The sequence below is a fragment of the Bradysia coprophila genome, unplaced genomic scaffold, assembly GCF_014529535.1.
Source record: "Bradysia coprophila strain Holo2 unplaced genomic scaffold, BU_Bcop_v1 contig_232, whole genome shotgun sequence".
NCBI lineage: Eukaryota > Metazoa > Arthropoda > Insecta > Diptera > Sciaridae > Bradysia > Bradysia coprophila.
Window position 1 is genome coordinate 9,242,926 of NW_023503493.1, and position 17,619 is coordinate 9,260,544.

General features: G+C 35.1%; 1 protein-coding gene across 8 annotated transcripts in view; it reads left to right on the plus strand.

Annotated features, from left to right (window-relative positions):
- Positions 1 to 17,619, plus strand: part of LOC119076446 — a 148,904-nt gene that overhangs the window by 94,559 nt on the left and 36,726 nt on the right. For all 8 annotated transcript variants that reach the window (XM_037183207.1, XM_037183211.1, XM_037183210.1 and 5 more), the window contains 2 exons: positions 11,622 to 11,731; positions 12,275 to 12,440. In XM_037183207.1, the coding sequence (XP_037039102.1) occupies positions 11,622 to 11,731; positions 12,275 to 12,440 (276 nt within the window). The remainder of the gene's footprint in view (positions 1 to 11,621; positions 11,732 to 12,274; positions 12,441 to 17,619) is intronic.

Sequence of the window (17,619 nt, forward strand, 5' to 3'; positions counted from 1 at the left end):
CATATTCGAACAGGGCGTGGGGGTATCGTTATCGTAAAATCAATATAAAAGCGATCATCCCTTTTGAACATATTTTCTCATCCCAAACGCAAGGAAAAAACCTGGATGTCTATAAAAACCGAGTAAAGTAATTAAATTTATGGATTTCGCCGGATTTATTTTATTGGTTTTGTTTGCTTTAAAAGCGTTACACAGCCAAAAGTATACGCAAACTGAACTGCAGACTTTGAAAACAAAAAAAATTATATTTCGGCGATTCCTTGCTTATCATTTAAACGAAGTTCTGAAACTTTTTCCTTATTTTTTCTCTTATAAAATTAAATAGAATACAAAAAATGGAACCCCCTTGAACATACATTTACCAACCTCAGGTTATTTAATCAGATAAAAGGAAAATGCTTAGGAAAATGCTGGAAAATAAAATGGTAAAACGAAAAAGAAAACCAACTTTGTGTGTTCCACTGTTTCACAACAATGCCATAAAGCCGTACACAAGATGCACGAATGGACTTATTTTCATTTTCCATTTCTGGATGTTTACATCGTTCAACCGCATAAAAGCAGAATAACCCAAATAGAATGTTATCTGAGACATGGTATGAAAGGGAAATCTTAAGTTTTCCAGCCTCACAAAGGAGACGTTTTCTCTTCTTTCTTTTTTGTTCTCCAAAGCATTTAAGGTGATGAATAGTGGTCCTTTGTGATTTTCGTTTATTTGTTGAACTCTTTCTCTAAATTCGGATATTATTGAATTAGAAAGAGGAATGGAAATTATTTGCGGTTATAAAAAACCGTTCCGCCATTGGATCCTCCCTTGAATTCCAATTAGAATTTGCTGATATTCTGATTATAATGGGAAAGAAACTCAGGGCTTGGTACATTGGTCACAAATGACGTCAAGCTATTTTACTTATTTTTCGACAACCCCTTCGTCACGCGAAAAGGGTCAAAATTAATCCAAATATGTAACAACGTCACGTTTTCTCGACCACCCCCACTCATGTAACAACTTCTAACTTTTTGTAAGCGCTGGCCAGCTTTGCATTCTTTGACATTGCAGGATAAAACTTACTTACGACTACTGCATCTGTTACTGACAGTGACGACGAAAATGAGCGATGACCTCTGCTCTTATCCTCTTTTATATTGCAAACTAATGAAGTAAAAGATTGCTCTATAATGGATACAATCCTTAATTAAACTAGCAATGTCCTAGCTTACTGACTGGAAGATTGAAAATTGATTAAGTTTACTTGACAGATGATATTAAACAATACAATATAGGCGTGGTCTAAGAAACCTAAATGAAAACGAAGACAAAAGAGACGACAGTGAATCCAACTTAAACCTCACAAGTGCTCTTCAAATCTATAACAACCTTAACCTGTTGAATAATGGGGTGGTTTAAGTTCAATTCAATGTCGATTAATGTAGTAAAGTGTCGTTTGTAATTCATTTCCAACCGTGGCGTGAGATAGAGAGGCTAAATATCTTTGAAACAAGAACAACAAAGCACGTAACCTGTTGCTGTTAATAATTTCAACATTTTTTCAGTTCACTCGTGAAGGAAATGAGTGACGAATTTTGGAGGGATGTGATGTAAATTAAAGGTATAAATTAATGCAAAAATGAATCGACTGGATAATTGACTATTACCATGCGTCAGCATTAAATATGAAATTTCGACAATCTATCTGCATCTGTCCTTTGTATGATGCTGTCATGTTCTTCCCATTTTCCCCAAAGGAAAATTTCAACTCGCACGTTATTCCAATAATTCCAATTTAACTTTTATAAACTATTCTGGAGACATATAAATAAGAAAATCTGGTTGAACTGTCCTCAAAATTCAACTAATAGTTTGCTCTTTGACCTGCAGTCAATCCGAGAAATGTGTGTAGTCTTCCTTTCCTTTTAAAGCAACTTCTAACTTGTTCTTTGAACTTCTCTTCTTGTCAAAGTCAAAGCCAAAAGAAACTTTCAAATATAGAAAATGTTCATTTATATTTCATTTAAAGTTATATATTTAAAGCCGACAACACAGGCTTCGCTACATATGCTTATACCGTTGATATATGTTCGGTATATTGACGCTGATTCTACTGCCATGGCCATTTAATTTTCTGTTTACAAAAGCAGCTCAATTTCCAAGAAAACTTTTCCCAAAACGAGTTAAGACTTTCGTAAGACTTTCAATATTTTTTCTAATACATCAAATGGTAAACTTTCAATAGAAAATATGACCGAACAGAAAACTATTATGACAAACAAACAAAGTCGAGAAAAATAGTGAAACAAAAAGAGGGACCCGTACGAATAGTGTGTACTGAATAACTAGTTTGATTGTTTAGCTACCATTTACTTACTTACACTTACATTCACTTACTACCATTTACGACAAGACCAATAACAAGTTCACTCTGGAGCACCGGCTTACCGTGACTTCCGATCCACTCATCAATGTATGTTCTCTGATGAAAGTTAGGTACTTAGTTGATATCTCGCCTTAATGTAGGCTAAATAAATGCACACAAAATTATTCGTTACGACGTACGAGTCATTCATGGTCGATTCTTCAAAATCGGTCTATTTCTCTTGAACGTATTCGTTATTCATGTCAAAATAATATGAAAATGAGTTCGTTTGAGTCTGTGAAAAAAAGACTTTCCAAAGTTGGTTGCCTTTACACAAAAGGTTTCCTCTTGCTCCTTGATTCAAAACATTTAAACGTGACAATAAATCTACTAAGACCTGCTGCGTACGAGTCTAAATATATGGTTCGTTGGGCCACCAAACGGCTTTATATGTCTATCAATTTTGTAGAATCGATTCAAATAAATTTTGTTTTTTTTGTTTCTCTTTCGCATTTTATTTTCCCTTTTAGACAAGAAAATAAAATAACTTCTCCGATAGGTATATTGATTTGAAGTATTGGAAAATATAAAGGAATAACTTTTCCGATAAGCCAAATTATGTCTTTTTCCAATATCCACAAAAAAAACCCTTTCCATCGACAGCAACACACCAGTAATTCACACACTTTCTCATTCTCCTCATGCAACAGCCGATTTTATAGCCCCATGGTTTTATATGAAGGAATTCGAACTTTATATTATATCATAATACACACAGTCATCCGTTGGCCGTGCTCCAGAATTCGATTTTATATTATATACGAACGAAATGTGATGGAGTGTCGTATAGTATAGTTCCATCCATATTCTCGGCTTTAGTATACCGACTTGTGTAGTTACAAGATGGATATTAAATGAAGATTTCACATGAGAATTCAACATTCAATTTTCATAATTTATTCGAAATTATTCCGTGAACAATATTCTATTTGAAATATAGGTACGAGAGTCTACGTAGTAATGTGGAATTGAATGGATATTCAAGCACACATTAAGGAGATAGTATACATATATATATACATACACACGGAGACCATACGTAGGCCAGGAGATATGGAATATTTACTGTATAAAACCATTCAAAAGAATAGCCCATTTCGTAATATATTTTATATTATATAAACCTGGAAAACTGAGTGAGAAAATGTTTGCTGGTGGTGTACGAAAATACATGTATACACCGAGTGAATATTGAATTATTTAGTGGAGTTAATTAGAGAATGGAATTTATTATAAAGAAATTTATTGGCATGAATGGCTAATGACTTTTCTTCTTTATTAAAAAGTTGTTATTCGAGCGTTTCTTATACGATTTGGCAACCGAATCTGAATGAATTATGGTGTGACTGTTTGGTGGACAATTTTCTTGAGCAAAACAATGTGAATAATCGGAAACTTTTCGGAGTAGGAGAATGTTTTCAGTTTATTATGATTTTACGATTTCAATTTTAGCGAGAAGTGTGCAGACTTGGTATTAATCGAAGTTCTAGTAGATTATGCACCTCTGTCTAAAATTTTTATTTTGAATATTTGGAAGCTATGTACTGAGCCGAAGGCGTCAAATCGTCAAAATAAACATTTAGGACAAAGGTGTATTTAGTACAGAGGTGGTGTCATTAGAAAGCTAAGACCAGTAGTAATTAGGGAAAACAGTTTTTTGATGTTTTTGTTGCTTTTCGGATGCACAGGAACCGTCACAAGTTCGCCTAAATAATCAAACTTTTACCCATACCACAGCCCTGCTACTAGCATGAACATACAAAATATTCGGAGGCTGATGAAATCACAGTAGGCACTGCGTTTCTTTTATAGATAGATAGATAGATGACCTCGATGTGTGAGTTAGAACATACAATACAAACAATCGTAAGCGGTAGCTCTTATCACTAAAGCCTCCAAATTTGACACTTGTCAAATCAGTGTTCATGCTAGGAGCAGTGATCGACTATTTGCCCCGAAAGTACATACAATTACCTTTCTAATGACATCTCACACGACCTTGTACGTTTCGTGTAGCCGGAGAAATTTCCAGATGAAAAGTGCATGTTTTCGGTTTTCGATCACCTCTCGCTATCCACACAAGCATCGATGAAGTATCAAAAAAATATTTTTGGCTTCTAGGGACCAATTGAAGCACATATAAAAAGTCCGCTGGAAAATGGGTCCGATTTCGGCAGATCGTTTTTCAAAAGAATTTCTCTACGTACTGTTGTTTGAAGATGTATCAAACGACCAGCTGAAGCCCAAACCACAAATATATGATCTCATGTGAATCTCATTGTAAATGACGTCAAATAGAAATTTTCGTAGAGAAGGACCTTTTGGGCTTCGGTTTTGAAATGTAAACGTCTGCAATTTTATGTGAAGGGATGTATGGTATGCAATTTCCGGAAAGGTCAAGCCTATCCTGTTGATTTAAAAATGCTTACAATTTCACCTACTAGCGTTGAGAAGATATACATGATTCCCAACGCAATAATTCAAACAGGAACAATGTAAATAAGTCATTCGTCACAACAACATCAACCTTTACTTACAAAGATGGGCAATTTTCACTTATTTTTGGGAGTAACGACGCACATTTTCTGAGAACGCACATAATGTTTTGTCGCCGTTTAAGTAACATATTAATTTCGTTTATTATGTGTAATCCCCCACAGACCACATGAGCCCGTGCGTTTCCGCTCTGCATTGTGGTTATATTCATTAAAATTACACCCCCATTGTAATCAACTGATATTACTCAGCCCAAAAACAAATATGCACGGGGAGGAAGGAACAGCAGGAAAATGTAATGCGGTACAATATTTATCCATTTTAGCCGGATCACTTTAGTAAAGCTCCGTAAAAAATATAAAGACAGGAAAAGCATGGCTCTGGAACGAATGTAACATCAAAAATTCACACACAGACGCACACCTCGTAAAATAAATAAACCGAAAATGAGGACAAATGTATTTTACAAAAAGATTTGTCGACATTTTGTACGTTGAGTATTATAATGGTGATGTGGTGTTAAGGTGGATCCTCGACACTTTTGCTATGCGAAAAAAGAAGAAATTTACTATTTCTCAATGTTTGCTATCAACGTTTCTGTCCATTTAAGTTTTTATTGACGGAACATTAACGAACACACACGTTTTATTGAGTACACTGCACACATTATATATTATACACACTGTGTAGTGGGTGTGTAACACCCTTCTGATTTCATATTAGTTTTAGCTAAACAGACGCTTTTAAGTGAAAGATTTACGGCGCCGTAGAAAATTTGTTTATCCAAGAAAATGAAAAACTATCTCGGGTGTAGCGATGGATTTTGACCTATATATTATATCCGTTCGAGCAAATTGGCGAACATAAAATTACGAAATTACGTAATTACATGTACTGCAATAACGGTTCATTCATACGAAACGGTTTCATGAAACAATAAAGAATGAAAATAATGGATTTTGCAAGTAATTATCTGAAAAATTGGCCAGTCAGAGTACCAGGGGTACTATGGGAAGTGTACAGATCAGTCAATTGGGACTATGGCTCTTGTTGATCATTCCTAGTTTCGGAATTCACAACGTATGGGTCGATTTGTGAATTCGCAGAGCTGGAAGTGGGATGACGGTTGTAATCAAATCCACTAATTTTGCACGATAGCACAACAGGCCCAATAGAATCTTCGGTGCCGGGTTCGTCCCTCCCTAACAAACTAACTAACTAACCAGGGGCAAATGAAAAGAAAAGAGAGAGAGAGAGAGAAACATTGTTTCTGTGACTTGCGGTGGGTATTACGTAAGATTTTAACCTTTCACAGATGGTAAATGTCGACTGTTAAAGATCGAAAGATTTCAATTGTTAATCTTAGAAAATAAATTCAATTGCCTTTTGATAGAGCGTGTCAGTGGATGTAAATTGCATGAATGTAAAGGGTATAATGCCTGAAACTTGAAACATATGAACTAATGACCAATGTCGCTAACTCACGCCGTAAGTGCGGTCAAAATTCAAAATGGAAAGTGCGAAGGTATTTTTAACGTAGCGTCATTTTCATACAAGGAAGCGTTGAAATGTATTTTTCGGTTCATTTTTTCATCGAATCGTTCACATAAAATAAAAATTTTAGGCACACTTACGGTGTGAACTGTCATCGTCACTAAACAATTGAGTTTATTCTCTAAGACCTGAAAATTTACCTGTTTTGAGCCGTAATCAATATATAGTATTTTCCTTCCTGTCGATAGGATGACCATTACTTCTTCTGAGTATTTTCGGTTGATTAACCCGTCACAGACGGCAAGCATATTAACAGTTTTACTATCTGATCTATTACTTCATTTGATCGAAGATTTTAAGAGATTGATTTGTTTTGACCGTGCTTTTTGGTATATAAGACCTTTTTAGTCATAGCTTGTCGTTTATTATTACTGTCACTGTCGATAACAGATGACAGCCGTATGTAACAGGTTATCAGAAAGGTCTTTTATTTCGTTCGGTTGAACATATCTTCTCTAGATAATCGTCGTTATCATTTATTATCGATCAATTGTTGAACAATTGACTTGGAAACGTGCCAGTACCAGTGAACGAATTACTTCTCATTCGGTCAGAATGCGTTCGTTTCTAATAGTAAAGCAAAAATGCTACAACCACAGTCTTTCTGAATCTTTTACGGACGACAAGCAATTACGTTCGGATAGTCATCGCATTACCTGATTTGACCTACAATTGTAATGAAATCTATTACTTCATTTGTTTTAACATCTATTTCGCTCGAGATAAAATGACATCAGCTAAAGCTCATCACTAATTAATTTTGTCGTCGAACGAAACATATTCGATGTTCTTCTAAAGGTTAGGTTAAACGGCTAAATAACTTAACTGAACTAACTACCTATGTCAGTGATTAACATCGACGATTTTATTAACATCCTTGTCCCAACACACTAAAGGTTTCGTCCCCGACAATAAACCTCGTCTTACTCATATATATCAAATCTAATTTACTTGTAATGTTTTTCAATGAAATATTTATTAACATAAACGATCCGTAATAAATATTTATTTAGCAATTATTTGATTAAAACATTTATACGAAACATGTTATGCCCACCTAATTGATTTTAATCGACCACATAATTTTCTGTGAATTGGAACGATGCATAGAGCGGCCGTTTTCTTTTTCTTTTTGCTAGAGGTAAGAGATGAAAAGGCTCAAATAGGATAACATAAAAACGGAATTGCTTTTCGTATACATATACTGCACATACACACAGAAAAAAAGACCCGTATCCCTTCCCCATAAAATACGATTTAATGTCCAAATTTTTTACTGTTCGACATAATCATATAAATAATGTTCAACGAGGATATTTTCTATGTTGTCGTTCGAATTACTTAGCAAAATGGGTTGGTATATTAGTATGTTAAGGTGATATAATTTTATATGGATTTTAATGTGATCCGAATAAACTTTTGCGAATTTCATTTTACCGGAAATTTTACGCTCTACGAAACTTTTACCAAGAAAATGGGAATGTTGATCGAAATGTTTGGGAATAAAAATCTAGTTTGGAACAGCCATATAAAATTGAAATCAAATTTCGTTTAGTTCTTGTATCCCTAACTTTACTCATACTCTAAAATTGATCAAGATGTTGACTGTGCTGATCGTCACATAGTTATTTACGAAAATAGGACTAAAATGTTAAAACGTCGGGTTTACGTGTGAATTTTCTTGGTTTGAGGCGAAGCCGAGGTCAATAGTCACATTACGTTTCCGGACTTATACAAAACTTTACACACGAACTACATAACAAGAAATCCATTACCACCCGAGCCTTTTAAAATATAATTTAAAAACACATTACATCACTACTGGAGAAGATGTGTACTAAGCCCTCGGTTAAATGGGTCAGTACTTCATTGACATGAACTTACGTAATTCTATGAATTTGTGTCGTTTGTATGTCTTCGAGTATGGTTCGTGCTGCAAACGCCACACTTGGCAAAATAAAAAGTTCGAAACAAGGACGAATCTACTATTAAACACCTACACACTGTCAATCCTAAATGTTAAGCAGGGGAAATCATTCGCAACATTTTATTGAATCGTTCAGGCCTCCCACTAAATTTTGCCCTGTCCGAAATTCGGACATTTCGGATAATTTGTATAAAATTTCGGACATTTCCAGAAAAAATATCGGACAAATGTTTTCCAGTTTTCACTAAAGAATCGCTATAGGAATAGTCTGTGAGACATTTAAAATCATTCCCTCACCAAATTTCAACGTTTTATATCAGCAGAATTTGGTGACAAATTCTAAACTCAAAAATTTGTTTGGAGTATATTTTGGCGTGACATGAATTGATCATTAACTGGTGTATAGGACTTGAAAAATGTTTTTAGCCTTTCTCTCACTAGTGAAAACCCTTTCCCTCGCTCGTAAAACGCCATACTATACACTGGTTTAGTAATGTACTAATGTTCGCACTTCAAATTTATGCTAGATGCCTAATACGTACCTTCAAAACATCAGTCGTATTTTTACTTTTCGAAGCTCGATACGCCACAGGCAGGCAAATTTTCTATTTAGTTCCAAGTATAAAAAATCTTTAAAAATTTGTCAATATGGGATGCAGAGTTTTTTGAATTTGACTGCCTTCAGAAGTTAAAGTTATCCTGAAGAAACCAGGAGAGCGTGTCTATCTCATCGCTTATTAAAATATCTATGTGAAGGCTCGGATTGTGACGAGTGAAATGAAAGTAGTTTAAGTTAAGGGCGGCTCGCCGGTTCGCTGATGGTAAATTTTAAAATCTGTAAAATCGTCTATCAGCGGACGCCTGAGTTTCTATGGTGAACGAAAAAAAACTTGCTGGAGACGATAGAGCGTGAAAAACTATAGAACAAATCCGTTGTTGGCGGAAACAAAAATTTATAGCGGAGATCGCCGTATAATATGGGTTTGAAAATGCAGACCTCCGCCAATTGCAATAGTTTTGTATGACCAGTTACCTCAGATCAAATTTTTAACACTTTGAGGCAATAGATGAAGGATCAGTCTAATGCCTGAAACTACGATTTTTTCTTGAAACTAGAGTTTTCAGTCTTAAAAATTGTAACTCAACAGACCGTTATTGGCGGAATCTGCCCTTATAAATTCAGTAACGATTTAATCAAATTAAAATCGTTTTTAGTAAAACACTTATTTAATTAGCGAATGAGTGTTGTTGACTGATGGACGAATCTTAATTCAAATAATTCAAAGGGTTGTACATATGTACGTAAAATTAATTTACTACCTCATCTATGTTGATATAAATTTTAAGACAAAGAATTGGTAAACGGAAATTATAATTGAAAAATGTATGAAGCGCGCCGCAGGCGTTTTTTTTTTGTAGAGTCTTTTATAAGTTTCAATATTTAAATTCGGTCAGATCTTGAAGAAAATTTCGAACATTTCGGACAATTTCGGACAAATGTGTAAAATTTCGGACATTTCGGACAAGTGGGACGCCTGATCGTTTAAGGTGCGAGTCTTTGCAAATGTTAATTTTTTTTTTAGAAAATGTGAGTAATCTGTCAAAGAAGTTGTTTTTGATACAATAACAGACTCTCTTCTAGAGATTTCCAAATAAGTTTTAAGAAATGATCAAAAAAGTGAGTGAGAAACATCCCTTTGGTTTAAAGGAAAGAAATACCCGAAAATTTCAGAAAAATTCAGTCACAACAACATATCTGTTCCTCCGAAATAACGATAGATCGAAGTGCCTACGTTGTTTTCATGTCCTTTCTAAGTATTTTGGGTGTTTTTAAGCTGAACATTCGAATGTTATTTTAGAGAAACCAGAAAACAGGAATTTTTGGAATATTTGGAAATTTTTTTTGGGTCTGTGCCCAATACGCTTTTCTAGTCAATCTTCCAATTTCTATGTTACGTCTATGTCTTTATTTTACGAGGCCAATGCTCGTCACTCAGCTCCTGAATTACTCAGATTCAAGATGAAAAATGTCAGCACTTTGAGTTGAAACTAGTCGTAATTATTCTCATGCAAAACTTTATTGAATCATAAGAAAATGAAAACAAATCTTTTCTTTTTAGTGATTCGGGTTAGATTCTTATTTTGCCGTTACTGTGTTTTCGACAAAACGTACAGTTCTGTACGCTAATAACCTGGTGCAACTACAAGCTAATAAAAGCAGCAGCAGACAATTTGTTTGTAGTTCATATTTTGTTGCAGGACATCCTACACTGTACCGTGTATTTACTTATGCAACATTTTTATGTAAACGAAACCTGACACTCCATATATTTGTTTAAAGAGAAACTTACTCGTGGGACTTCAATAGACCCTGCCAACCCTGGCTGTATGTATAAACATATATAAATCTGCCACACAATTTATTTTTATTTTTTGCATTTTATGGTATAAATAGATTAAATGTTGTAGATCAAACCTGGTGGGAAGCGCATATTCAACTAAAATTGAAATAAATTCTTTCAATCCATCTCAAAAAAAATGTACAAGAAATTTCCTTGCTAGCAAATAAATCCACATAAAACACAAAAATAACTAACCTCCGACATTCCATCTAGATAGCATCATCTTTTATTCCGTTCCTAGTTTATTCGCCCGCTGCAAATATCTATGTGTACATACATAGTCTGGGTTCGTCCAGAAAAAACGTTGACACTTTTCTGGGTTACTCACCGCTTTTACGACATCGAAATTTCTCGACTATGTCCACACAAAGACGATCCATATTCACACGGCGTCTCCCACCTCAAAGTCAATGGGCCTGTCATTTATGGACATTCCGTAACGATTTTTTTTTCTTTTGCGGTAACATTCCATCTATTTTTCGTGTTTTATTGCATTAGCATTTCCACTAAACCGTACTATGTATTTTCCATATTTATGTTCTACATAGGATGAAAACAACAAGAATAAAGTTACAAAGGTCTAGCTCCACTTACTCATCTGTAGGCTATAATGTTCAGTCGAGCATATGGGAATATGTGGCGCTTTATGTGTTTGAATATTCTCTTTTCTCTGTATAAAAAAAGGTCAGTCCAATCTTCTGTTGGTAAAAAATAAAACTGCTGGGTTGTCAGATCTATCATTACCCATGTCATATTACAACAAATGCACTTCGATTTCAAACCAATTAGCACAAATTGATGTTAACAATCGTTTCCTGTTACTTACAGAACCATCGCCGCTGTATGATAATAACCATTATCACGAGGAATGTTTGAGGTGCAACTCATGCGGTTTAAATCTAACCGGTCCGAATCAGAAAAGAGCCAGACGTTTCAAGGTAAGTTTAAATTTGCTTTTGAGATTAGTGTTACTCTACAACGACTTAGGGCACTCATAAGTCCACGATATGGCGTATTGTTGCAACCCGATACGAAAAACATTTGTTCTACGACTTTTCTTATTATCTAGCGCTGTAGAAGGGCTAGAACGAGAAAGGGCCTTGTGTATATCTCGGCAATGGTACATCGTAGAAAATCCAAATTGTGATCAAATTTTTGTATTGGAACAAATTCGAAAATGTGACTTGTACGTGCCAATGAAAATTTTATTTTTCAATTTGATTCGCTGTTGGGTTCCAATACCTTCATTTTGACCCCAGTTTAGATTTTTTCTACGATAAGTGGTTGATGAGTTATATACACCATGGCTAACCTCGTTCTAGCCCATCTAGCGCTAGATAACAATAGCCGAAATAAAAACGATTTTCGCTGCGGGAAATGTAACAATTTGGCATAAATTTCGAACTGGTACCATATGAGACCGTGGGGTACTGGTCTATCTGGTATATTATTGCAATTAAAAACGAATTTTATTTCCACAGAATCAAATTCTATGCGACCTACATTTCGCTGACGTTGCCCTCATGGAGTGTTCTGATTTCATGCAGCAGCTAAGAAGTTTTAAGCCGCAGTCGTTAGGATGTGCTGTTGCTCGCAGAAAAAGTTCGACAACTTTGATTTTTCCACTGCCACCGCAAGCATGTTCAGGTATGTCATTGTGCGAAAGCTTTTTTTCCATTGGTCATAGTGAAGTCTGACAATTTTCGCTTTGATTTATTTGTACTCGTTCAATTATATCGGCAAATAGTAACTGAGGGAGTTGCGGGACAACACTGTTTGTGCGATTACGTTTTTACAAATGTCGCAGCGTATCGAGGTCTCTTTTTTGGAACAATTGTTTGATGTTTGACTTGGAAACTATTTTTACTTCAACATGCAGAATCGCTCGTCGTTGTCGATAACAGATAACATGTCTGTGTCGGCATTTTATCAAAAAATATTTTCCTGATATGGACCCATAAAGACCGTCTACCACAAACGTTTGATTAGTCACGAGATCTACTACTACTACTAATACTACTGCTACTACTGCTACTACTACTCCTCTTAACAACGAACTAGGTACTCAGTTCTCTCAATTCATCAATTCTTTGAGCTTTATTCCCGCAACGATGTCCCTTCCCCCAAATGCTTTTCGATTTTCTTTTCCATTTTATTTATTGAAATTATCCATTGTGAAATGTCGTGTGTTCCATGGTAACACTGATTTTACGACGAACAATAAATTTCATCTTTTATTGGCAATTTAAAGATTTGCCCTTATTTCCAATGACTTGTAATGACATTATGATGAGTGTTATTGCTTGTTATGAGTAATATGGCGAATAAACAAAATTCTATAATACAAAAGTATGGCAGAGCAGCGAAGTTGTGTATTGCATGCAATGTATATTTATAAGAGTGGAGCGCTTTTATACAACTTCATAGTTCAATTGAGTTCATTCCCAAGTACGTAATTCTTTTGGGAAAATCATATTATATTTATGATACACAACATTAGGCACTGGATTTTATTGTTCTTTGAGTCCATGTTGAAGCGGTATGAAATGTGCTTCAGTTTTGCAAACATCATGTTGAAAGCATATTGATATGTTCGTATACATACGTATGTCTTTTACAGTACAGTGAACGACATCTCAAATGTCTCACTGTCATTTTTTTCAGAGAATGTCATTGTGAATTTGCAATGACACAATAAAATTCTCAGAAAAATTTGACAGTGAGACATTTGAGATGTCGTTCACTGTAGTTTTTATTTTGTTTGTTGCTTTTTTTTATTCAAATAGACTGTTTTTAATAAGCAGAAATCGGGAGTAATCTCCCGTATGTATACTAGCTTTCTATGCGTTCTAAGGCAGTATGAACCACCGGGGCAGTTTTGACGCCCAATATGAACGGCACATAAATTAAATAATCAATTTAGCTGGTTCAACAGTCCATAGTCTCTGTGTAGTATAAATGATGACGTTGATTGTAACAGTTCCACCCAACCAACAGTTAGGTGAGACTTAAAATACATTTAACAGGTTCTTGTCACTGTTAACCTCATTGCAATTATCGAGGAAATAAATACATTTCTTTTCGATTATTTTCTAATTAGTAAATTCGAGGGGTGACGCACTTTTTTGGACTAAATCGTATGAGTCTAAATCGTATTAATCACCATGGATGACAAACTTCTATTTAGTTTATCTAGTCTAGTAAAAATCATACGTTTTAGACCCCATTCAATTCCACTTAGACCTTTTATTCCGATTCAGTGCATTTAGTCCACAGAAGTGCGTCACCCCTCGAGTTAATTATCGTCGTGAACATGTTAACTGGCAAAAAATTACCGCAATCAATTAGTAATTTTATGCGTAGCCCCAATAATTTGTATATAAATTGGACTGTAACCACTGGAACTATCGTCAGTGCAGTTTAAAATGAATTCAAAAATTTTACTGTTTATCCTGGTCGCGGTACTTGGTGTTATTGTCAACGGATACGAATATTATGGTTGTCATAAAAAATACTGTTGGTCGAGATGCTTTGCTGCCGGCACTGGGGAAGAATGGTGCTACACGACGAAAGGAAGATCACAAGACCGCAACTATGTGAAATGTAGTTCAAAGGGAGAATGTCAACAGAAATGGAAATGTGCTGGACCATGTTCAATCTAAAATTGGATCAATGAGTGAAAAGAAAACAAATTGGACTGACATTGCATAAAAATCTGTATCTAGCATGTCTTCTTTAACACATTAATTAAATTTTGCTGACAATTTCGGATTTTTGGAAAGATGGGTTAAGAAGAAGCCGGGTGGCAGCATAGTTAATCAGAGAAAGTTTCGTGACCAACTCAGAATTACCTTAACCTGTTCTTTCAGAACCTTGGAACCTTCATACGATTCATTAAATGGTTTATAGTTTGACCTAAATTTCACATCATTTCTTCCGACCAACTCAGAATTACCTTAACCTGTTCTTTCAGAACCTTGGAACCTTCATGCGATTCATTAAATGGTTTATGGTTTGACCTGAATTTCACATCTATTTCTTCCAAAAGTTTAAGCTGCAGGCAGTGTCAAGTTCTAAAACCTACTCCTATATCATTGGTACTTATTCCAATGATTTTGCCCATCCCAATTTATCACTCCTCATTCAACAAATGAACAACAATTCGTATTGTCATCGGAATTAAACAATAATGACGAACAAAGTTCTCAGAAAAAGAAACTTAAATCGTAAAAATGTTCTCTCTAATACCCTTAACTGAACGGATTTCCTCCAAGATGAGACGACACAAACACACAAATAAGAATTGGTTTGAACACACGTTTTCCAACAGACTCGAAAATTTTGCATGATCAGCTGAAATGAATCTTAATTTGTTCAGTCTTAATATATACGTTTCCATACGTATCCTAAATTGGTATATAGGTTAAAGAAACAGACGACAAGAAATGTTCAAAATGACGAATCCTTTTCGCAGACATCAGATGCAGAAAGAAAACGATTTATTTCAACTTCGACTAATAAAAGAAAAGTTACAAATTCAAATTTTGTCCCTTCCAACACAAAAAAGAAGAAGAAAAAATTCAAATCTGTTCACAACCATGGTATTACATTTCCCCAAATACATTTAATGGGAAAAAATATCAACTTTTCTCAGACTCCAACTATACACCAAATTTCTTAACTCTCTCGTATCTGTTGCGACAGTGGAAAAATGTAAACTTTTAACGTTTCAGCATGCGAACATAAGCGGCAGATGAAAGCAAAAAAACGAAAAAAAAGAAAAGAAATTCAACTTAATCTTTTGATGAAAAGAAAAGGATTCGTGTGCAGGTCGCGAAAAGTTTTCTTTTCTTTATACTTTGTTTGTCATTTTTAAATTATTCGAATGCTAAAAGTTTCGCCAAAGTTCGTTTGACTTACCTTTTAACAATTGGCATGGGTTGGATAGGATACAGTATGCAACTTTTCTGTATTTAATTTAATTTAGTTTGGCTGACGGCTACAGTTTCTTCAATAAAGTTGTGAGAGGTTGGCACAAAGTTTTTAAGGTTAACATCAAAATGTGAACTCATAAAATAGTTAAGGTCCCGTTATAATGTAACACTTTATCTATATTTTGGTTAAATTTCTCGTTTCCTCGAATTTTATTGCCATATTGATAAAACTGGCTCCCGAACACAAACTTTTCTATTTTATATCGATCGAACAGTTTCGACGTTAATTTAATATTGTACAGCCAGATTGTAAACTGATACGAAGGATTTTTACATAAATCGAATTTTATGGTAAATGTGGTCTCCGCACTGACTGCAATGATGTAAAATAGTTTTCGCATGGTAATTAGCGGAAAATTGTCCTATACTGTAGTAGCCTTATTAACGGTACAATATGTACAATTTGTTCCATTTATTGCAGCGTTTGGATGGTTGGTGGGTTTCATTGTGAGACCGTTAATTTAATAGCAACTGAGTAACTTTGTTGCATTCAGTATTCGAGTACACATTTTATGTAAAATATCAACAATTTGAGATATTTTTTTTATTTTTTTGTGGGGCTTGTTTGTTGCAATAGTTCTTTTCGTTCCACATGTTCCACTTTGACGATTTCGATGAGAAAGACATTAATGGGGATAGTTAGGGGTTTGATATAAAACTTCCACTCCAAGCGGGGAGGTGGTCTAGCCAAGTATGACATTCGATCAGGCATGAGCGCCGCCGATCAAGCCGCCGCCGGCCATTTTTGAGCAAGCCGCGCCGCAGCCGAGCCGGTGCCAAAAACACGGCTCAAGCCGGCTTGAAACGGCTGGAAAATGAAATAAAGATTTCGAAAGGTGAATGGGTGAAATAATTTTGAAAACCGAGATTCCTGTTGATCCTAAGCAGCTCAAGTACTTTTTGAATTTTTTTTTTCAAAATTAAGAAAATTTTGAAAATTTTCTTGAATTTTCATGAATTTTCCAGAATGGTATATTACGTCCTCGCTTCTAAGTTTGTTGTTTTGGCAAGTATGACCTTTGCGGAACGAGCCGAAGGCGCACAATCAGTCAATTCACAAATTTGAGAAAACTTTATCGATCTTTGCGAATTTTCTCGATTTTTTTTCTTTTCAATTACTTGATTTTCGTGAGCTTTCGATTTCTTCTCGAAAACCATTTTCTTAATGAGTTAAATGAGTGTACTGGAGCATGATTTTCCATTTAGTTCAAGTTTTGAGGCAATAAAACTTGACGCGTTAGTGAACCTTAGACTTAGAGACTTGCTTGTAACAAGACCAGTTCCACTTGCACTTTGAACAACCTAATCTACCTACATTTTCGCTTTCCGTACAATTTCATTTTCATGCTTACTAGTTCATTTTCCATGAATTTATCTAAACTTTTTTATTTAAAAAAAAAAGTTAAAAGGAACCTCCAGCCGAGCCGTTTTAAGCCGGCTCAAGCCGACTTTTTCGCCGCCGCCGAGAAATTTTTTCGGCTAGCCGCCGCCGAGGTTTCTCCGTCGGCGCTCATGCCTGCATTCGATGTTAAGGTATAGGAAAATCGTGGACGAGGAGATCTAAAAATCGGGAATACAGTAATTTATGGACGACCCCACATATTTGTTCGCTACGCTTTCCCGTAAGACATAAATTGAATCATATTTTCATAATAACTATTTTTCACCTCAAAACTCAAAGCTATAACACCAGTGATATTGTAATAGTTCCATAATCTTGTTACAAAGAAAATTACATTTAGTCTGACAGTGTATACGTACTAGTACAATACTATGGATCATGTAAAATATCATGGCTGAACCTGAAGATGGATGAACCTTTCTTATGTAAA